Here is a 24,460-nt window from a genome sequence, read left to right on the forward strand (position 1 = left end):
AACAAAATTGGTCACTGCTTTCACTTCATCTTCATCTATTAACAAATATTTGAGAGGGTTGATTGTCGTAATCTTAGTTTTCTTGATATTGAACCACAGGCCAGGCTTTGTATTTTCTTCTTTCGCTTTCATCAAAAGTTTCAAGTTCCCCTCACTTTTACTTTTGAGAGTAGTGTCATCTACATATCTAAATTTGTTGAAAGTTCTTCTTTTAATTCCAATATCCAAGTTCTTTAAACCAGCATTTTGCATGATACACACATAATAAGTAGGGTGACGATAGATAGATAGATAGATAGATAGATAGATAGATAGATAGATAGATAGATAGATAGATAGATAGATAGATAGATAGATAGAATGTTATTTGTCCCCAGGGAAAAATTTGGCTTTTAACAGAAACTCTTTAAATAAATAAATAAATAGGTAAATAAATAAATAAACATACTTTGGTTTGAAGAAAAAAAAATATTAAACAGAAAGAAAACTTCTGACTTGTCTGTCACGGCTGCAATGAGGCATAAGGCAGACTTATGGCTTTGTCGTACTCCATACCCTATCGTTAATCAATTTATTGTCTCATGTTTACTTCTAACAGTTGTCTATGGCATACAGGCATACTTTCACATCAGTTTGATACATCCATCTTAGACCAATGTACTACATAAAATAATATTATTTAATTAATAAAGCTTAGCTTTTAAAAGTGTACATATTGGACATTCAAGCATGCCTGAAAATGTCTTAAATGCAGCTTCTATATTCATTGTCTCCACCAGTCTGAAGCCAGTCCATTAACCACATGCCATGTCAGTACACTGTCCAGATCATTTGAAATGTCCTCACCTTCTAACGTTAACTGCTGGTCTGTTTCGGTTTGGTCTAGATGCAGCTGTACCAGCTCTGCTTTGGAGCCAACCTCTCAATGTCTATTGTTGCTTGCAGCAAAGAAAAGTTTTTTAGTGGGACCAATGAGTTGATGATTTAGATTTGGTGGATTATCGTCCTCAGTAACTGAGTGAGTACAATGTATTCCAAAGTAGATCCTGCTCTTTCAGTAGTGTCCTTTTTTGTTTTTGTAGCCAGACTATTTTGGTCATTTTAACATACTTTGTTTCGTAAATGATTGACAGTTTCTGACATGCTGATCATAATCAACACCAGTGCCATCGAGCTGGGATTGACACATTCCTCAAGCATTTGGCATGAATGGAAAAAGCTTGGTGCTTTTCTGACTCCTCCCTACTGGACCATCAACAGTCACACTAGTCAGGTCAGGAACAGAATGTCACTGAGCAGCCAACCATAATAATATAATGATAAATTGTAAACACATTGTAACTAAAAAACTGAATGTATGTATGTATGTATGTATGTATGTATGTATGTTTGTAATAGATAGATAGATAGATAGATAGATAGATATTACTTTATTTGGTCCAAGGTGGAAGTTTATCTTTTTTATTTATTTATTTATTTTTATTAAGGTGATTTATGTGATCAGTGTGCCAAAATTCCTAAGACAATGCATATAAAATGACAATCCCTAAACATCAGTTTCTGACAAATGCACCTCCTTTTCAAAAAGTAGAATGTCCAAGTAGCTGATTTAATAAGGTACTTCGATATCAGTAAGTATAAATAAAGGTCCCTTATCTGACACACACTCAGACCTTGTTTTTAAGTCTAATGGGTATCATCTTTTTATTATTCACACATTGACCTGCACAACAGTCCTTAAAGGACTTTTCCCAAAATACTCAAAAATATCAGTTTGGTTCAGAAATTTTCAGAAATACAGTACACCAAGTTATAAAAACAAATAGCTAGAATTAAAAAGCTAATAGAAGATTTCTTACACACGTAACATATCTCCAATCAAATTGATACAACAAGGAGACGTGCAGTATGTGACTAAAACCAGCCTCACATTCAATACATAGGGCACTGTTGTTTTATTATGAGTTTTCAGTGTGAGTTTGACATTATAATTTATTTATTTTATTGAATTTATTAAAAGCATTTAACATTCCATACAATCAAGTCAAACTTAACAAAACTAAATTCAATTCAACCCCCACTCATGAGAAAGAGAGGAAGGCCAACAGCCAAAGTAAACCTTTTGAGAGGAGTAAAGAGAGAAAGGAGTCTTTCTCCCCAATTAAAATGTTTATTCTAAAATGTTATTGATTAGATCCTGCCAGGTTTAAAAATGTTTTGAACAGATGCTCTAAGATAAAATTGGATTTTTCCAGTTTCAAATAGTATATAACATTAGTTACCCACTGACTTAAAAGAGGTGAGTTAGGATTCTTCCAGTTGAGCAAGATAAGTCTGTGTGCTAATAGTACAGTAAAGGCAATTGTAGTTTCTTTAAAAATTCCATATCCAGTGTAATCAAGGCATCTTTTTATTCATTCATTCATTTATTTATTTGTTTGTTTTTAGTTTGTTGGTAAATTTGATTTAAAAAATAACTCCTTGCAAGCTACTTAGGGTTAATAGCTGACAAAGCCATTTTGCTATAACGGCAGGTTGTTCATACAGGCGTATGTCATAAGACAGGGTGCAGTAAAGTGACCCAGGAAAATCTCCAGTTTCTTTAAAATTGCGTCTATCAGTGAAAATTAGCAGGTAGTGCATTTAGGACTGAAGCCATGAAGCACTTCTTTACACAGAGAAGTTGAGGTTTTCTGAAACAAACTACCAAGACATGTAGTTGAAGTGGAAGCCTTGACAACCTTAAAGAAGTATCTGGGTGAAATACTGGGAATGCTTAGCTATTAGCTGAACAAACAAGCTTGATGGACTGAATGGACTCCTTTCATTTATCCAACAACAACAATAACAATATTTATTTATATACAGCACATTTTCATACAAAGCTCAAAGTGCTTTACAAAATGAAGAATAGAAAAATAAAAGACAGTAAGGAAATAAAATAAGTCAACATTAATTAACATAGAATAAAAGTAAGGTCCGATGGCCAGGGTGGACAGAAAAAACAAACAAACAAAACAAAAAAAAAAATCTGCCGGGATTCCAGACCATGAGACCACCCAGTCCCCTCTGGGCAATCTACCTAACATAAATAAATAACATAAATGAAACAGTCCTCTTTCTTATGTCAGACAGATTACATATTACTCCAGTTAAATTTAGGGTATAACTTTTTCCACTTAGCCATAAGCTTTTGAAGTGCCATAATCAGAGAAAAAAAGCTTTTCTAAATAAGTAATTATTACATTTCTTGTCCATAATACTGATCCCACTGATTACAAATAGTGGAGTACAAAAAAAGAAAGTGTCATAACTGAAATGGGCTTTAAACAACAAAAATGCTCTTTATTACCTTTAAGTAATCTTTTGGAGAAACACTTGCCCCGTCAAACCTATAAAATCATCCAAAGTGTACAAATTCGCTTGCTCATTAAGAAGTTCAGATACATAAACAAACACCCGGTCAGCCCACTCCTTTATTACTATAGATGTGTTGCCTGATAATATGTATTTATTGTTCCAAATTATGCAAGTGGGGCAGAGAAATTGAGTTTAAATTCAATTTTCCATGAATCAAGTGCTTGTTTCTGAAATTCTGGAAAGTTTGATTGGGAGTTTACTATACTTAAAAATCACTATAGAGTAAGAATTTTAAGCAACCACAACTCTCATATACCAAATTTGGGATTCAGTACCACTACATACAGTGTTTAATTGTTTGATTTTCCCCTCTGCTCCACAGTTTAAAATTGCAAATCAAACAATTGAGACGAGATTAAAGTTCACATTGCAGACTTTCATTTAAGGATATTTGCATACATTTCGGTCACAACATGTAGAAATTACAACACTTTTTAACACATGCTCAACATCCAGCCCCACTTTTCCCGACACTGTGACCTCAACCCCCATATATTTCAGAGCAGTATAATGCATGGGGCTTGGCAAATATTTAATTTGAACAGTCTGGAAATCCATAGCGTTTGGGTCACCATCATTTTTACTTTTGAACAATGTATTTCTTTAATATATTCAGCTTTTTCCTTCCAAACAAACTTAAATAACCGAGAGTCAATGGAACTTAACATTCCCTTAACTGAACTTCATTGACAGTGCTGGGTATACTAGAGACATGACATGCCCTAAGCCTTTGTCAGCTCTTCTAGTGACAAGTCAAGTAAAATAACACCTTTTATTGGTCAACGTTGACAATATACAATATATCTTCAGCTCTTCTATTCATTGCACGATATCTATGCAACCAACAATATTTTCCCCCATCTGATTTCACTTTACTTCAAAGTTTACATATATCCTCCCCGAGTCTCTGCTGAGCTGTGGCTGGCTTTTCTATTTATTCCACGCTTGCCAGTCACATGATCCAGAAACACGTGCCACCAGTCATAACCCGGAAGAAGATATTGGCGTATTGTTGAAGCTCAGGAGGAGAGAGACTGATCACACTGCTGTTTTGTATTGAAGTGGAAAGGCATGGCAAATGTGTGATTAAATGGACGTTGAGCCGCAGAAGCAGATCGTTTTCTAAGATACACACTGACACAGCGACTTAGAGACGGGAAAGGCTACTCGCAGACAGGACGTCTGTTTTTACAGAAGGACGGCGTTTAGGCTGAACCACAGGTAAGAGGTGAGCGGCGCGCAGGTTGGAGCGGCAGTAGCACATGCCAGAAGGCAAAGCAGCCCAGGATCTTTGTAACAAACAAATACATTTACAAAACATAATCAACAGTATATACATGAAATTTTAATGTGCATTTCTTGAGTAGGCAAACATAAGATTGTACCGACCCACCTTGTGATGATAGGAAGAATGGAGGGCACAATGGACAATAACCATAATGAAAAGATCAGTAAATTTTGAGAGCGTTCTCAATGGCGAAGTAGCAGTCAGGGATGTGCATAGGTGTAGCTTATCTCCTTTCTTACTGTAACATAAGAATATACTGTAACTTAAATACTGATATCCTTTTTTAAAAATTGTATAAAGAAGAATGAACCTTTCTGTTTTATTTCTTATTTCCACAGTCCACGGTTTCCTTCATTATTGATCCACACGGAGGGTAGCTACTATATATGCATTTATGTATGCACATATTTTTAATATTTCAACTTTAAAAACTTATGCGTTAACAGTATCCACGGTTTTCTTACAGCTATTAAAACTAAAGTTGATGTTTTGACAATGCTTCAGTATGGTTTGCCCTGGAGCTTTTCATTTTATGAATATAATGTCATCAAAGAATTATTAGCAAATTTATCACAGGCTGTAGTCCTGATGTGAATAAACAAGGAAGTCTCTGTGCATTGGCCTCATATGTCCGAACCATTTCCTTCATTGTTGTTTTTTTTTTTTTTTTAACTTTTAACAATGGAATGAGTATTCAGTGTACTAAACTAATTTCTCATACCTCTGATTCTTTTTTTGTGTATTCATTTTAATGCAGCTTCAGGTGAATTTGTTATATTATTTGAATTTAAAAAAAAAATGTTGAGCACAGAAGTTGCATATCAGTATGTAGGGAGAAAATCACAGTGTGAAATGATTTGAAAGATGTATGTCGCTTTCACTTGTTTCATGAACCGTATAACTGAGGGTTGGGCGCTTGTTGGCTCTGGCACTCAGGCTGCTTTTGGCTAATTGTATTCAGTGTTTTTATATTTTACATAACCAATGCATAGAGATTCACAATACCAGTGTTCTGACATTTTATCCTACTTTATAACCCTGCTTAATCAGGTCATATTATGGTTAGAAAGTGTTAGATTTAATAAAATTATATGATTTTTTTCCTGAGGGCGGCACGGTGGCGCAGTGGTAGCGCTGCTGCCTCGCAGTTAGGAGACCCGGGTTCGCTTCCCGGGTCCTCCCTGCGTGGAGTTTGCATGTTCTCCCCGTGTCTGCGTGGGTTTCCTCCCACAGTCCAAAGACATGCAGGTTAGGTGCATTGGCGATTCTAAATTGGCCCTAGTGTGTGCTTGGTGTGTGGGTGTGTTTGTGTGTGTCCTGCGATGGGTTGGCACCCTGCCCAGGATTGGTTCCTGCCTTGTGCCCTGTGTTGGCTGGGTTTGGCTCCAGCAGACCACCGTGACCCTGTATTCGGAGTCAGCGGGTTAGGAGATGGATGGATGGATTTTTTCCTGTTAAAAATGACATTTAAGATTCAGTAGTGATATATATGAAAAATGTTTTTTTTATCTTGAGAAAATCAAATTTTCATTTGCAGAAGTTAAGGGACTGCATGCTCAGATATTAAAAGCAGGTTACTTTGAGAAGTTGGATACCATAGTCTGCTGCTTTCTTGTGCTATCAGAGTTTGTAAGTCTGAAATTTCACATGAAAACAATGCTACACAAATTCTCAGAGTTGTGAAACAGCAATGCCCTTTCACCTTTGTCAATTGAATAGAATAAAAAATATATAAAGTGGTTAGCCAGATTTGGCTTTTTTGTGGTGTAATTAAATTTGGAGTAACCCCACACACCTTGAATGTGTTTAGTTTGCTCTTGAGTTTTATTTGGGTAGCAAGTAACAAATTATCGGTGACCTCCCACGTTTTTCTCAAAATTCCAACTGGAAACACACTGAACAGGCAAGATGCAACATCATAAGTTGCAACTCCAGAAAAATCTCTGCATGTGAATGCAGCCTAAAAACCTTGGTATCTGGTGCATATTGCAGTTTCTTCAAACATGCAAGCTACTGTAAACTCTTTGTCATGTGTAACATATTTTAAACTTAAATATTCTTAATATTCAATTAAGGGAGACAGAAATTTGGAGGTAAGACAGGTCAACTCATTTATCATGATACCAGAGAGGGGTGATATGTTACATTTATGATTAGCACATGCAAGTAAGAATTCCAGAGTATTCAGTACATGTGACAATGAAAACTATATAAACCTATAAACATACAAGATGCAGTTCCTATAAGTATTCATTTCCTTGGAAGTGTTCAAGTTTTATAGCTATACAACATAAAATGACAGGGGATTTAATTTGGCTTTTTGATAACAGAAACAAACTTTAATGTCAAAGTGAGAACAGATCCCTGCCAAGTGGTCTAAATTAACATCTCTATTATATAAAACCAATCTTCGACTAGACATGACTTTTTGGAAGAGAGAATTTTTTCAAGTCTCGTGAAATGAGACTTTTGCCTTGAGATTCTTCAAGTCTCGCTCTCCTCTTAAGCATATTCAAGCAAAACCACAGTTCTCTCGCCTCTCCTTCGGGTGAATGCTTTTGTCAAACACACTTCCTACACTCTCAGCTCTTATAAATTTTTATGTTTTCCTCACTTTAAGTTCCCAATTAAAGAACACATATTATGTCCAAATCTTATTGAAAAATTTGCATCACGAAGGGTTATCAACAGAATGAGTACATGGGCAATCCTAACACCAAGAAACGAGGAAGTCAAACGAATGAATGCCAAAAATGTTGATCGGTTACACAGCAAATTGGTTAAATGCGTCCAAAAATGTCAATCAGTTGCACGGCAAATTGGTTAAATGCGTATCAATAGACACTGCTGAAACAGTTGGTGCAGATGGTGCAGAAGATGAAAACATCAACTTCCAATATCCTGTTAGGATATCTTCAACCGTTAACACTGTCCGGTCTTCCACCAGCGGAATTACTATAGAAAGAAGTTTGTATCCAAGAAAGGTATTGTACACTGTGTGCACAATTATTAGGCAAGTGAGTATTTTGACCATATCATCATTTTTAATGCATATATTCCAACTCCAAGCTGTATTAACTTGAATGCTTATTGGATTTAAGCACGTCAGGTGATGTGTATTTGTGTAATGAGGGAGGGTGTGGCCTAAGGAGATCATCCATCCATTTTCCAACCCGCTGAATCCGAACACCGTGTCACGGGGGTCTGCTGGAGCCAATCCCAGCCAACACAGGGCACAAGGCAGGGACCAATCCTAAGGAGATCAACACCCTATATCAAGGTGTGCAGAATTATTAGGCAGCTAGTTTTCCTCAGGCAAAATGGGCCAAAAAAGAGATTTAACTGACTCTGAAAAGTCAAAAATTGTAAAAGTCTTTCAGAGGGATGCAGCACTTTTGGAATTGCTAAGATATTGGTGTGTGATCACAGAACCATCAAACATTTTGTTGCAAATAGTCAACAGGGTCCAAGAAACGTATTGAGAACAAAAGACGCAAATTAGCTGCCAAAGATTTGAGAAGAATCAAACGTGAAGCTACCAGGAACCCATTATCCTCCAGTACTTTCATATTCCAGAGCTGCAACCTACCTGGAGTGCCCAGAAGTACAAGGTGTTCAGTGCTCAAAGACATGGCCAAGGTAAGGAGGGCTGAAACCCAACCACCACTGAACAAGAAACATAAGTTGAAACGTCAAAACTGGGCCAAGAAATATCTGAAGACAGATTTTTTTCAAAGGTTTTATGGACCGATGAGATGAGAGTGACTCTTGAAGGACCAGATGGATGGACCTGTGGATCAGTAATGGGCACAGAGCTCCACTCCAGCGTGGAGGTGGGGTACTGGTATGAGCTGGTATTTTTAAAGATGAGCTAGTTGGACCTTTTTGCATTGAAGATGAACTCAAAATCAACTCCCAAACCTACTGCCAGTTTTTCGAAGACACTTTCTTCAAACAGTGATACAGGAAAAAGACCATGATTTTTATGCAGGCCAATGCTCCATCACATGCTTTCGAAGTTCTCCACTGCGTGGCCAGCCAGTAAAGGCCTTAAAGATGAAGGAATAATGACATGGCCCCCCTTCCTCATCTGACCTAAACCCTATCGAGAACTTGTGGGCACTTCTTAAACGCTAGATTTACGAGGGAGAAAAACAATACACCTCTCTGAAGAGTGTCTGGGAGGCTGTAGTCACTGCTCCACAAAAAGCTGATCGTCAACAGATCAAGAAACTGACAGACTCCATGAATGGAAAGGCTTATGACTGTTATTGGAAAGAAGGGTGGCTATATTGGTCATTGATTGATTGATTTATTTTTTTTGAAATGTCAGAGATGTTTATTTGTAAATTTTGAGGTGTTTGTTTATTATTCTCACTATAACAGATGAAAATAAACAAGTGAGATGGGAAAATTTTCATTTTTCCTTTAGTTGCATAATAAATCTGCACACTAATAGTTGCCTAATAATTGTGCGAACATATGTATTCCCCTGATGATGTTCACACTCACATTTCCGTTGTGAAACATTCAGGTTTCAGGTTTATTAACATTTTGGATTGACTGATAGCACTGTGTTTGTTCCATATTAAAATTAATCCTCAAAAATACAACTTGCCTAATAATTGTGCACACAGTGTAGTACATCTTCAGGGGATAACATTAGACAGCAAAGGAAATCTTGATATGACTTTTGTATTAAAACGTTAACAGTTTCCCATTAGAATAGCTTTTGCAAAGACAATTAACAAATCTCGGAGACAAATATTCAAAAAAGTAATTTTATTTAATAGAAAGAAAGAAAGAAACGAAATTCAGTCACGGGCAGTTATCCATTGCATTGATGCATTTGTAACAATTCCCATGAAAATAAAAATCTGTTTAAATTGTACATCTGTATCCCAATACGCATGCGTCAGAACCGCAAAGAGGCTCTTTCTATATAAAAGTGCTTAAACTCTATCAGGTGTCATATTGGTTATCCGTGAACAGACTTTCAACTCCAGCCACAGATTCTCCTTTGAACTGATACCTGGATTCTGATTAGGCTACTCCACGACATTAACATTGTTGTTTACAAGCCATTCCTGTGTAACTTTCATTGTCTTGCTGGTCTTCTCCTGAGGTGCAAACTTCTTGCAGCCTGCATCTGGTTTTCCCCCAGGATTTTTATATATTTTACTGCTTTCAGTTTCTCCTCACAAGCCTTCTGGGGCCACAGCAGGAATGGTGCGTTTGTGATAATATGCAGTGCATAAGCATGGCATTATCTTTGATGGCCAGAGAGCTCACTTTGTTCTCATCAGACCATAGAGCCTTCTTCCAACTGACTTCAGAGACTCCCGTGTGCTTTTTATTCCTGTGCATTTTTTTTTCTCTTTGCCTCTTTCCCATAAGACTGTGACTGGTGAAACACTTAGGCAGCATGTTTTGTTTACACAGTTCCACCAGTGTAAGCCACTGTAGCTTATAACTCCTTTACAGTTGCCAGGGTCCTCTTGGTGGCCTTTCTCACTCATCTTTTTCAGTTTGTGTATCTTGCTTTAGCAGATAGATTTACAGCTGCATCATACTCTTTTTTCATGATTGACTTCTCTGGATATTCACCGACTTGGATATTTGCTTGTCTCCATCTCCTAACTTGTGCTTTTCAATTTCCCTTTAATGGAGTTGCTTGTGTAGTTCGGCATAGCACACTAACTCTTGACATGATGAATCTTACACATATAGTTGAGTGCATTTAGAATATGTGGACGAAAATAAGCCACAATATTTTAATTTAACAAAAGGAGGTCTTTATTAGTATAACTGCTGATCCAAAACTTTACTTTAAAGTCCCGAATTTAAGCAGTCTCCAGTTTTTATAGTTTTATAATCCTCACTCTTGCCATTAATCTTCATTTGAACCAAAAACAGTCAAGTCATGTCTGGCGACCCTTAGTTAGCAAACATTTATCTGCTTTATTGCATACAGAGGTCATTAATTGCCTTATTAATAACTGCTGTCCTTAAAATTCCAATATATTGTGTGCCTGTAAAGATACAGATTTGGTTACAACTTCAAGAAAATAACTAGTATGAAACTATTTAATGTACATGAAACCCAGTTTATTACTTATTGTTAAACAACAACATATATTTTCCTAGTGATGACATTTTCAAGTTAACAGAGTAGAATACAAGCCCTGAATAGACCTATAAAAACTGAGCATATGTTCTTCTACAACTACAATCAACTGAAACTCCAGACAGGTGATCTCAATTGTGCTACTAAAGTGACCATTAAAACCGTTTGACTGCATCACTGAAGATTTAAGGGTGTCATATTAAATGGGCTAAATAGTTATGCCTTTATTTATTTTGTGTTTACATCAGTAATTAATATAGACAATTTTGCAGAGATTGGTTCATTTTGACATTAAAAAGTATTTTTCTGTTGATCAGTGTCAAAAAACAGAAAAAAAAAAAACCACTTCCACTGTGTTTCAAGGTTGTACAACAATAAAATGTGAAAATGTCCATAGGGTATAATTTTTATGTACAGAATTTGCAATTTTAAATTCTTTACTCTGTTTAACTCATTCAAAAAGCTTTAATTTTCTGAACCTTTGATTTTGTACAATTGCCTGTATTTACTTTGTCTTTTTAAATTTCCTTTCTCTCCTTGTACTCCACCAAAGTCATCTATCTATCTGTCTATCCATCCATCCATCCATCCACTGACTGGGTGACATATCAACACCCAGCCTCAATCATTGATCCTAGAACTATGAAATTTGGAGGATACGTTCCTTTTATGACGTAGGCACCCACTAAGAAAGGATTTTTCCAAATTCTGCCCCTGAGGGGGTGAAAAGGGAAAAGTATGTTTGTTTTTTGATCATCATACATAATAAAGTAATAAATTTTTAGAAGAAAATATAAGAAGCAACTTTAATAAACATTAATTGATTAAATTTGAGATATGACAAATTCAACTAAAAAAGATTAATCTTCATAATAAAAAGTATAAAAGGGCCCTTAATGAAAAGTTGCAATCAAATATGTGATTTACCACATATAACCAGAAATATAAAGACCTGATATGTTTTTAAATATTAAAAATATACTACTGTATGTGTATATTTATTTAATAATTAAAAAATAAGTATATTAAAGAAATTTAATTTATAAAAGATAGATATAACAAATAGCATATTAATTAATATTAGCATTGTTGAGTTATTATGAAAGATATCTCATGAATGCTTTATATGAGATATAAAAGCAGATGCTAATAAATAAAGATGTGTTTTAACAAAAGTTATATTTAGCTCACATTGATGAGCAGATTTCTATCTATTTAAAATTAGTGATAATTGAGACTGCCGTTTATTGTGAAGTAATCCGAGAAGGGGTGAGTTCTTAGTATGACACTGATTAAAAAAAATCTTGTTTTATTTGAAATAAAACATCAGGAAAAAATATTGCCTTCTTTTTGCTTATACATTTTATTTTGTAGACTTAGTGCGACAACTTTTTACTAAAATTATTGTGAAGCTGCAGGTATCAGCTAGTGACCCTATAAAACTATAAATTTCACCTTCACCTACTTATAAGGATTTCACTATAACTAATGCGTTGTTTAACTAAAACTCGGATAACAGAAAGAAAACCTAACCTGAACTATGAATGGCAATGTACAATGTGATCAGGGCATACTGTAACACTTTATATGTTTAATTTATTAGAATAATTTAAATGAATCACCTCAATAATACTGAATATTGAGAAATTAAACCGTAACAGTACCAGAAAGAACAGTAACGGAATAACCAATGTTAATTTGATACAAGTTACTGTTCTTACGTTGCGCTAAGTGGTTGCTTTTTGAAAGTTTTAATCACACCTTCCATGCAGAAATAATACTATTGATAATGGACATGAGTATAAAAATCTGTTTTAGAGAACATACTTTTTGTGCCTTTTTTACTCATTAGTTTCTTCTTCGATTTGGACTATGGAACGCATTGCTAGTGTTTGGGGACATCCAGTGTTACTCTCCCACTTGGGTAACAATGCACAAAGGTTGCAAATGGGGCAACTGCAACCTCTGACTTCCCAGCTCTGCCATGTGACAAATGCAGCATCTGCACTTGTGACGCTATTAATGCTGCTTTATTGCTTCTATTACCTCACTAATTTTACTTTGTTTATTTGCAGTTGTGCCAACAACACACTTTTCATCCCCATTGAGAGAAACTGGAGGATGTCTTTTTAATGTAGGCAACAGCAGAACTTTGCAAATGTGAGGAAGTGGTGAGACATGGAAAAAGACACCCCTGTTTTTGACATGAAATCCTATCCAGGACATTTCATGAGAAAGCAGTCAAGTGTCATTAAGGAAGAGGATTGTGAGGCTGCCAGTGTATTACAGTACAGACCATGTTTAAAGGAAGAGGAAACTGCTAGTGTGAAAGAGGAGGTTTCGAGACCAATAACTGTGAAGACTGAGTTCAAGGAGGTAACTGAAGAGAGGAATGATCAGATGTCACCCGAGACACACACTGTAATGGGTAAGTCATAAAAAAGCTCTTAACAAATTGAGAATATATACCCTTTGTCAAACATTTCTGTCTTATTTAAATTGGGAAATCTTGAAAGCCTGGTTAGGTACAATGCCTTCCCAAAGCATTCCCAAAGTTAGCCTTATATGTTTTATTGTTTAAAAAAAAAATTAAATCACAGTGGATTTAATTAGGCTTTTTTGTGACTGATCTGCAGAAAAAGACCTTTAAATGTCAGAGTGAAAACAAACCTCTACACCAGTGGTTCCCAAACTCAGTCCTGAGGACCCACTGTGACTCCAGGTTTTTATTTTAGCCAAATTCACAATTAGTGATAATAATTGATCTTATTCATTTAGATGGTCTTTTTTCCCTTCTCTTATTCTGCCTTTAGAAAAGCATAGCAGTATGATTTTTACATTTATAAGTCATTTAGAAATATTTCTACTTTTGCTTTAAACGCTAACCTCTCTTTTGTTGTTGTCCTATTGTTTTGTTATTTTTAGTGCAGTTGCACACTTCATTGTATCCTAATAATGATAATTAAAACAAACAGAATTGACAACCAGGTAAACAACACTGACTGATGAAAGGTTGCAATAACTTTAGCGTCAGACCCATTAATTAGTAAATAATAAATTAAACAATCAGAACACCTAGAAAAGCAGAAAATCAATCTGAAAATTGTTAAACAATAATAATAAAGAAAACTATGACCTTAGAAGTGCTTAGTACATTTTAATATCAATTTACCAAACTTAGTTTTATTATTTCTCGATTGACTCCAAAACACAGAAATTGGGAAATAATAGCTCACTTAATTGGGATAGGAGTCCAATTAAAAACACAAGTTGATTGGAACAGAAACCTGCAGCCACAGTGAGTCCCCAGGACTGAGTTTGGGAAGCGCTGCTCTACACATTGATCTGTATTTATTGCACACCTAATGAATGATTGTATTTCCTATGGCTTCCCTAGATCATCACTGTTTCTACCAGTCAGTTTTAGAAAGTTCTGTCATTTAGTTCAGTGGAGATCATCCATATTCAGTTTCGAGCCGAGTAAAGCAAGCAAATTTATAGGTTTTCTGTCCATCCCCTACAGCCAATAGGGTGTCATGGTACTTGAAAGCTTTCGATACAAGCCAGTTCCAAACAGCCATACTTCAGACCAATGGGGGATAGAACGCCTTCTCACCTGCCCTCCAATCCATGTGTTAAGGTAAAGCTTGGCATTTAACACTAGAATTACCAGAGCCTACGAAAAAACTTGTAAATCCGTCCCACCTTAAATCACTTCTTAAATCCCTTCACACCTCTCCGCCAGCGTCCTTTGTCTTCTAAATGTGCTGATAAAGAGAAGCTAGAAGCAGCCGGCTATTCCATCCCCCCACCAATTTAGAACGTGCACGAACTTCTCTCAGCTCATGCCTTGATTGAGTATCTGGGAGTGAAGTGGATTTTTAGAGTGGAAATAATAGATTGTTATTTGGAACACACGCATTTCATGTCTGTTCCGTTTCTACAGTAATCTGTGTAAACACATTGTTAGAACAGAAACGTTTTTTATATTCTAGTAGTAGATGACAAAATGTAGGCATAAACTATATAACGTATGAAGCCTGAAGTCCAAATATTAAAGAAATATTTTCACAAAAGGTACAAATATAAGACAACAATTGCGCTTTTATTCAAAAATATAGCTGCAGAAAAAAAAGCCGCCTTAACATGTGACATTGACACCCACTAATTACGACCGCCTCCGTGGCGCAATACATTCGGCTACTGACTGGGAATCAAAAGGTCGCGAGTTCGATTCTGCAGTATTCCGTTTTGAGAAGTAAACTGCTCTTAGTCTTACTATTTTAGACTAAAAGCATACATTTGATTTCAGTCTGTAACAGCCGGTGTAATTTATGATCCTTATAAAGTTTAGCTTCTTTTTTTTTTTTTTTTATTCTCTTTTCATGCTCTCAGTTGTGTTCAGAATCAATCCATACAACCACATCTGACACGGCTGTTTTCACATAAAGACGCGCTATAGCTCTGCAGTGTTCCACGATGCATACTAACCGCCCCAAAGGGTGCTGACACACAAACGCTGGCGAAGCTGCCTTCTTCGTATCACACTGTCACTTGATTTTCTTTTTTATTCAGTTTTATTGAGTGTTCCTGCCAGTCCCCGCATGTTGCTGTATGCTGTTTCTTTTGTACTCCAGGACATGCAGAGTAGAGAATGGTAAAGAGCAGTAACTTGCTCAAACACAGGAACATATGTTGGTGTAAAAGTATAACAAAAGTGCACTTTTATTCAAGTGCACTTTTTCCATTGCCTTTTCCTGTATAAAGCAATGTACACACTTCTCTCTATGCTGTGGTTTCTATTACACACCTGAAAGAAAGAGACAATATATGTAAAAACATTGTCACACTAATGCAATATTATTTGAAAACGAACAGCGTCAGATCGGGTGTGAATTTATGCAGGAACTGGAAATTCTCTGATGTGGGATCAGTTCTGTATGGTTGTGGGCGCGGGTGTGAGTGGTGGACATAACTGGGAATTACTGTGAATGTGCGTGGTGTTTTGAGATAATGAATAGAGCTGCAAATTACAGGGAATTCTCAGATGTGATGGTGTTCGTTTTCAAATAATATTGTATTAGTGCGATGATGTTTTTATATATATTGTCTCTTTCTTTCAGGTGTGTAATAGAAATCACAACATAGAGAGAAGTGTGTACATTGCTTCTTACAGGAAAAGACAATGGAAAAAGTGCACTTGAATAAAAGTGCGCTTTTGTTATACTTTTACACCAACATATGTTCCTGTGTTTGAGTGACACGGGCAGATGGAGAGTGTCTGATGATTGCATATAGCGCTGAAGTTACTGCTCTTTACCATTCTCTCCTCTGCATGTCCTGGAGTACAAAAGAAACAGCATACAGCAACATGCGGGGACTGGCAGGAACACTCAAGAAAAATGAATAAAAAGAAAATCAAGTGACAGTGAGATACGAAGAAGGCAGCTTCGCCAGCATTTGTGTGTCAGAACCCTTTGGGGGGTGGGGGGGTGTGTTAGTATCCTTCGTGGTACACTGCAGAGCTATAGCGCGTCTTTATTTGAAAACAGCCGTGTCAGATGGGGTTGTATGGATTGATTCTGAACGCGACTGAGAGAATGAAAAGTGAATAAAAAAAAAAAAGCTAACCTTTATAAGTATCATAAATTACACCGGCTGTTACAGACTGAAATCAAATGTATGCTTTTATTCTAAAATAGTAAGACTAAGAGCAGTTTACTTCTCAAAACAGAATACTGCAGAATCGAACTCGCGACCTTTTGATTCCCAGTCAATAGCCGAATGTATTGCGCCACAGAGGCGGTCGTAATTAGTGGGTGTCAATGTCACATGTTAAGGCGGCTTTTTTTTTCTGCAGCTATATTTTTGAATAAAAGCGCAATTGTTGTCTTATATTTGTACCTTTTGTGAAAATATTTCTTTGATATTTGGATTTAAGGCTTTTCTTACATTATATAGTTTATGGCTACATTTTGTCATCTACTACTAGAATATAAAAAACGTTTCTGTTTTAACAATGTGTTTACACAGATTACTGTAGAAACGGAACAGACATGAAATGCGTGTGTTCCAAATAACGATCTATTATTTCCACTCTAAAACTCCACTTCACTCCCAGATACTCAATCAAGGCATGGGCTTGGAGAAGTTCGTGCACATTCTAAATTGGTGGGGGGATGGAATAGCCGGCTGCTTCTAGCTTCTCTTTATCAGCACATTTAGAAGACAAAGGACGCTGGCGGAGAGGTGTGAAGGGAAGAAGAGATTTAAGGTGGGACGAATTTACTAGTTTTTTCGTAGGCTCTGGTAATTCTAGTGTTAAGCAACCAGGCTTTCCTGTGTGGGGGTTGACTGAGAGACTTTAGCAGATAATAAATTGCCAAACTTTTTTGAGGAACTTCCACCAACCCTGACATAAAATTTCAAAGAGAATCATTTCTAAAAGTGTGTCTAAGTTATAAATAAAGACATACAAAATATTTATCAACTTGTATGCAAAATTTCACATCACAAAAACCCCTCACAGTGCAATTAGTCAATCATTAAAAAAAGGAAAGAGCATGGCATAGCTGTAATTCTGCCAGATCATACTGACACTATCAGGCATATTTGTGGCAGTATCAGGCTGTGAAGATGCTCAGGCCTATGGAGAATTTGTGGCTAAAGCTGAAAAAAGACTGTTTACTCACAATGAACATGGTACCTGACAGAGCCCAAGCAGTGTGTCGAGGAAGAAAAAGGAAAAATTGCAGAGCTAGTACAGAGAAATCTGTGTACACAAACTTAACAATATCATAGTGACCTCTTCTAAATAACTTGAAGGGGGTTAGCTCTTATACCTTCAATTATTTAGGGCTTTATATTTGTAACTAATGTAGATCACAGTGCAAAGATCTGTTTTCACTTAGACATTAAACAGTCATTTTCTTGTGATCAGTATCAAAAAGGCCAAATTAAATCCACTGGAATTAAAATTACAGCAATATGAACATGTTCAAGGAGGTGCATACTTTTTATAGGCAGTGTGAATGAATACAGTTCCTTCAGAAAGTATTCAGACTCCTTCTCTTTTTGCAAATTTTGTTATAGTACAGCCTTGTGTTAAAATCATCTAAATTAATTTATTCCCTGCATCAAGCAACACTCAGTACCCCAGAATACCAAAATGAAAGCAAGACTTTTGAAATCTAGCACTGATGCCAGTGTCCAGACTGTTTATTCAGCATTCAGTTGAAGCCATTGTGGCAGCAATTCCAGCCTGGAGTCATTTTTTGTTTGACACAGTAAGCTTTGCACAACTAGATTTGGGTATTTTCTGCCATTCATCTCTGCTTATTCTCTCAAGCTAATCAGTTTGCAAGGAGACCATCTTATTAGGTCTCTCCACTTATTTTGGATTGGCTTTAAATTTGGGCTCTGGCTGAGCCACAAAGGGACATTGCCAGAGTTGGTCCTAAGCCACTCCTGCATCGCCTTTCCTTTTTCTTGTTAGAAAGTAAAGCTTGGGCCTTGTTTTAGGTCCAGAGAACTTCTGAAGCAGGTTTCCATGAAAGATATCTATGTACTTTGCTCTGTTCAGCTTTCCCTTGATTTTGTCTAGTTTTCCATTCCCCACTGCTGCTACCACCATGCTCTAGTGTTGAAATGGTATTTACATGGGTGATGATTCATGCATTGTTTCGTCTGGACATTATACTTAAATTAAGAAGAAACAGTTCAATCTTGGTTTCATCAGTCCAGAGAATCTTGTTTCTCATAGTTTGAGAGTCCTTTGGTGCCTTTTTGCAAACTCCAGGCAGGCTTTCATGTGTCATCTGGCCACTCTGACTAATCTCATTGGTGAAACAGATGCCAGATTTTTCCCCTAATATTACTGAATAGATCTGCTTTTCTCATAATAAGCAGAAAGCCCAGTGGAAGAACATTTTAAAATATTTAAATGTAAAGGGTAATTTGCATCCTTTTAAATAACAAATATGGCTTTAACTGAGTATTTACTACCTGTAAATTGGCAACAGTTTGTAGTTAGTTTTGAATTGTAAAAGCAGTGTAAATAGAAATTATTTTTGGTTTTGAAATTTATAGCATGTGCTATTAATGTTTGATCTACCCTTTTTTAAAATTTAAAGTAATCACTCTTTTTTTTTTTTTAATTAAAGTAGATTTTCAAGGAGGCATCATCTCACCCCTTTCACCAGACCATCAGGACCCTCTTCAATGCAAAGATCCTCAGATGGACTGTATGCAAAGTGTTAGGAAATGTGAACCTCTTAAAGAGAGTGTGTATGTGGCCTATTTCCAAGACACCAGTCCGCCTGTTCTAAAGCTGACTGGATCAGACTGTCAAGAACAGATGAACAATACAAATCCATTAGCGATGACAGAAAGAACTGTGGGAAAGTGCTATAGGTGTTCTGAATGTGGTAAGCAACTTTCCAGTTTAAGCCACCTTAAAACACACACAAGAATTCATACGGGTGAGAAGCCTTATCAGTGTTCAGAATGTGGAAAAGAGTTCTCACAAATTAGTAATCTTCACACACATCAAAGAATACATTCTGGTGAGAAGGCAGTTCACACTAGAGATAAGCAGTTTTCTTGTCCTGAATGTGGCAAGAAATTCTTTTATTTAAGCCGTCTTAAAACTCACACAAGAGTTCACACTGGAGAGAAGCCGTACCGTTGTGTTGACTGTGGTAAACAATTCTCCCAAATAAGCAATCTTTACACACACAAAAAAGTTCACTCTAAAGTTAAACAGTATTTCACCAGCAAGTGTGGTGCACAATCTTTACAAATAAGGAATCTAAGTCCACATCAAAGATTTTTTTCTGGAAAGAAACCGTATTGCTGTTCTGAATGTGGTAAGAAATTCTCTGGCATAAGCTACCTTAAAATACACACAAGAATACACACAGGAGAGAAGCCTTATTGCTGTTCTGAATGTGGAAAAAGATTCTCACAAATGAGCAATCTATACACACACACAAGAATTCACTCTGGAGACAAACCACATTGCTGTACTGAATGTGGCAAAGGGTTTTTTCACCTTGATCGGCTTAGAAACCACCTGAGAATTCATACAGGAGAAAAACTATATAGTTGTTCTTCATGTGGAAAACAGTTCTCCCAACGAAGCAGTCTATACACACACATTAAAAGCCACACTGGAGAGAAGCAATACCGTTGTCAAGAATGTGGCAAGAACTTTTCTTGTTTAAGCCGTCTTAAAACTCATGAACGAATTCACACTGGAGAAAAGCCTTATGGCTGTTCTGAATGTGAAAAACGATTCTCACAAATCAGCAATCTTTATACTCACAAAAAAATTCACTCTAGAGGGAAATCACATGTCAGTGCAAATTATGGTGAACAGTCTTCCCAAATAAGCAATCTTGTCACAAATGAAAAAAATAATTTGAAAGAAAAGCCCTATTGCTGTCCTCAATGCAATAAACAATTCTCTAGACTTAGCTATCTTAAAACACATGCATTAATTCACACTGGAGAGAAGCCTTACTGCTGTTCACAATGTGGGAAGCGATTCTCACAAATAAGCAATCTTCACACTCATGAAAAAATTCACTCTGGAGAAAAGCCACATTGTTGTGTTGAATGTGGTAAAAGATTCTTACACCTAGATAGTCTTAATAAACACATGAGAATTCATACAGGAGAAAAACCATATTGTTGTTCTGTATGTGGGAAGCGATTTGCACAAAGGAATAATCTTCATACACATACAAAAATTCATACAGGAGTGAATCAGATTCATGCTGGAGAGAAGCAATATTGCTGTCCTGAATGTGGCAAGAAATTTTCCTGTTCAAGCCGCCTGAAAACTCACTTAAGAATTCACACTGGAGAGAAACCCTATTGCTGTTCTGAATGTGGCAAGCGATTCTCACAAATGAGCAATCTTTATACACATGAAAGAATTCACTCTGGAGAGAAACCACATTGCTGTGCTCAGTGTGGTAAACGCTTCTTGCACACACACAGTCTTCATAGACACAGAAAAATTCATGCTGAAGAAAACTAAATGGAAAAAATGAATTTGTCCTCTATTGTAAATCTCGCTTAAGCTGTCATTGGAAAGGAGTGCATCTTTTACAAATCTGTTACATTTGTGAACTAATAATGTCAACATAGCCTGCACGATAACAAAAACAACTGACAAGACTGTAAATGGTATATCTCCTGGCTTTATACTCCCAATCTTTTTTTTTTTTTTTAAATCAAGGCCTATATGAAGAGTAAATTAAAGGTGAAAAAAGCACCCTTTATAAAAATAGTCAAAGAACAGGTAAATTTCAATTTCTGTGAAAATGTAGTTCACGATCAGGGTGCACAGTTGTGCCATGCAAGAAAAAACAGTAAAGCAGCCCGAATTCTCCAGTGCAGATTTTGCCAAAAGTGCATGACTGTGATACCTGAAAGATGCTGGGAGAAAAATGCAAGATGGAAAAGTTCCTGATGACTTGAAAACATACTCTTCACACAGAGTTGTTCAAAGGTTATGCAAAACATTGAGTGTGCTTTTTATATGATCTTATTTATTTTTGAAAAAGTACAGTACCCAAAATGCATAAAAAGCACATTAACCTAAATTCCTCTAAGAAAAAAATGTATTCTTGGTATACGTACATAGTGATAAAAAAATAATTGCAAACTTCTTCTCTTTCAGTTTGAAGTGGACAGAGATGTAAAACCAAGCCTTCAAACAATGTGATTTTTAAATGGGAGAGTAAAAATTGTGTTTAGATTTACTTTATTAGCATGTCCCTTAAGGCTTTTTCAGGTACTTCTCAGAATGACCTGCACAAATGTCAAAATGCAACACAAGCAGCTGTAACAAAATACAAAGGAGATGATAAAGGCTTGAGGTCCCAGTTTAATGGTTGTTGGAATTTGTTTAAATGTAATTTTATTGTCTGTATACCAAAATAGGAGGAATTAGGAAGGACTTGATGTGATGTCCATTTTTGAGTTCTGGAAACAGACATGGAGATTGTCATTATATACAGGTGTAACCTCTCACTCCAGTTCCTCCGATGTCCTGATAAATCTGTCCTTATAAGACACTCACATGGCAGAATGCTAAAAGATATGATGACCTACTGGTGAGGTTGACACCTTTCTTGGCAGTGCACCATGGACAAAGTTTGACAAGCAAAATGTTACGCAGTTAAGAAGTTTGATCTTTGACAGGTGAGCAGTTAAATACTTGGACCATGCTGCCATTTAGATATGGGTTTGCAGAACTATCTTTACCACAGCTCATTCCTTACAGAAATTTAAAGTAATCAAACTCTGTCATCCACATTGGACAAGTCTACATTTTTGTAACATTTTAAATTAAGCAAAATGTAATTTTGTAAAAGCAAACACTGATGTTTCAAATCAATATGAAAATGGTATACCGATGCATGGAAGAATTTTGTTTTTGAATTGTTGCTGGCACTTTAAATAAACCTCAAATAACAGACTTATGATTGTATCAGAATGGGACCCCATTAAGTGCATTTATTCTACTATTGGCTATTTTCCATTGTGATCTCCCTGTGGTAAGCCCTTTAGCAGGCTCTATACTGTATATACAGTATGGGTCTGCAGCAAAGTGTATAGATAGATAACACTGTATTTAGAATTAGAATGGCTTTTATTGTCATTGCACAAATTTACAACAACATTTTATTTTTCCCTGAATAGTATGTACAATATAATTAAAATGGAATCTTCAACAGATTCAACATATGCTATGCATTTTAAACTACACACATACATCAATATAAACCAGTAAACAATAAAACAAAACATTTAGTGCCTCTGTATGCAAAAGCATAAGTTGAAAAATAGTAAATAGTGGAGTAGTCCCATTTTACAGTGAGTCTCTGAGATATTGCCCATTGATGCTATGGGTGACAGTGAAAGACGTAAGATCAAAACCTTGCACTTAAATGCAGTAAACAGTTATTTACCAAAATGTAGTTCTCTGATAGATTTTGAGTAAAAGCTTTTCAGTAGTCTGGAAGTGTGAGTCTTAATTGAACTGAAACGCTTTCCAGAAGGCAGCAGAATAAAAAAAGGTGTCAGCCTGGCTGCGATGGGTCCTTAATGACTTTTTTAGCCCATCGTAAACATCAAGTTCTGTATATATCCTCTTGTGAAGGTAACTGGGTGGTGGTGGGTTTGTGCTGATTTAATGACTCTCGGAAGAGCCAATGGTGTACCCAGCATACCATGCCAAGGGCAAATTTTCACTTTTTTATCTAAGTTCTATAAATAAACATCACAAACACCCCCACCTTCAAATACACAACTCAAAGACTGTGATTAAAAAAAAAAAATTTAAAAAGAAAGTATTTTGACTAAATGAATGCCTCATCATGGGTAACCGCCATGTTTCAGACCTCTAGCTGAAGCTCTAAGGTCACTTATAGTATATCTTCTGTGACATTTGCAATTTACTATTAAAATAATGCAATACCTATCAGCAACCTATAGCTGTTTAAGGTAATGTGTAATTACACAGCAGGGAAGAAGAAATAGTGAGGACCAATGGAATGGCAGCTCTAAAAATTTTAAAGTAATACACTGAAGGGTTTTCTATGGTAGTTTTATTATTTGAGTTAAACATTTGGGCCTGAATCGTTAAAGCTGATCATTATCTTTACAATAATGATTTCATGTGAGATGTCCTTACCCCAAAAGTGTCATGCCAAGTCACTTTATTGTCATCTCGCTTAACACAAATGTACCGGTGAGTGAAAATGTGTATGCAAGATCCACAGTGGTAGAGCAGTATTAACTTGAGTTCAAGTACAAATAATAAATTCGTTGTACAAAGTGAACTCATTACATACATAAACAGACATGACGACAAATTGTACACTATACAATGCATACAAATAACACAAAATAGCTGCACGAATGTGAGGGATGGTTATGGTGTTGATAAAGGTCACCTGTCACTTTTTAGCATCCTAACACCTTGATGGAAGAAGCTGTTATGGAGTCTGCTGGTGCAGGTCTGAGTGCTGCAGTATCATCTGTCTGAAGGTAATGATGTGAGCAGTTCTTAATTTGGATGACGGTGGTCACTGATGATTTTCCTGGCTTTCCCTCGACATGTGTCTTGCAGGTTCAGAATGCATCTGCAAGGATTTTTGAACAGAGCGCAACTGTTCTCTGCAAGGCTTTTTTGGTTGAGTTCCCATACCGGACAGCACTTGGGATGCTGTCAGTGGTGCAGATTTAAAATGATGAGGGGGCAAGGGCTCATTGCAAACCTCTTCAGCAGCCTGAGATAAAAAGGGCAGTGTTGTGCCGCCTTCACCACTTTTTCAGTGTGAACAGTCCATATGAGTGAACGCCCCTACAGGAAGAGGCAGCTTTTGTGGAAAACACCTTGAATTTACTTTCGGATTAATTCCAAAATGTGTGCTGGGCTCCCCTTTATTTACTGCCATTGAAATCTGAATCTTTTAGTTATGAGGAGTCAGTATTCCTGTTGGTTCCAATTCTTTCTGGTCAGACCCACGTAGTTTTACCTTGTCTGTTCCTGCACTGATGTCAGATCGTTTTATCCTGAAGGATTCAAGGCAGGTAAAGGCTATGAC

At 36.5% G+C, this 24,460-nt stretch overlaps 1 protein-coding gene across 2 annotated transcripts; it reads left to right on the forward strand.

Annotated features, from left to right (window-relative positions):
• The first annotated feature begins 4,419 nt into the window (after positions 1-4,419).
• On the forward strand, positions 4,420-22,324 carry LOC120528096 (zinc finger protein 883-like). Of its 2 annotated transcripts, none has more exons than XM_039752119.1 (3): positions 4,420-4,641; positions 12,911-13,263; positions 18,998-22,324. In XM_039752119.1, exons 2-3 carry the CDS (start codon positions 13,014-13,016, stop codon positions 20,878-20,880), a joined length of 2,133 nt encoding a protein of 710 aa, XP_039608053.1. In that variant the 5' UTR covers positions 4,420-4,641; positions 12,911-13,013; the 3' UTR covers positions 20,881-22,324. The 2 variants fall into 2 exon arrangements, with proteins under 2 accessions (XP_039608053.1, XP_039608054.1); XM_039752120.1 differs by having other exon boundaries at positions 19,001-22,324.
• The last annotated feature ends 2,136 nt before the right edge of the window (positions 22,325-24,460 follow it).

Source organism: Polypterus senegalus, chromosome 4 (genome assembly GCF_016835505.1).
Source record: "Polypterus senegalus isolate Bchr_013 chromosome 4, ASM1683550v1, whole genome shotgun sequence".
Lineage (NCBI taxonomy): Eukaryota > Metazoa > Chordata > Cladistia > Polypteriformes > Polypteridae > Polypterus > Polypterus senegalus.

Excerpts from the sequence above, each read along its gene's own strand:
- LOC120528096 (XM_039752119.1), top strand. The coding sequence starts at position 13,014 with ATGGAAAAAGACACCCCTGTTTTTGACATGAAATCCTATCCAGGACAT. Across the intron at positions 13,264-18,997 it reads CGAGACACACACTGTAATGG|TAGATTTTCAAGGAGGCATC; the intron begins GTAAGTCATAAA and ends TTTTAATTAAAG.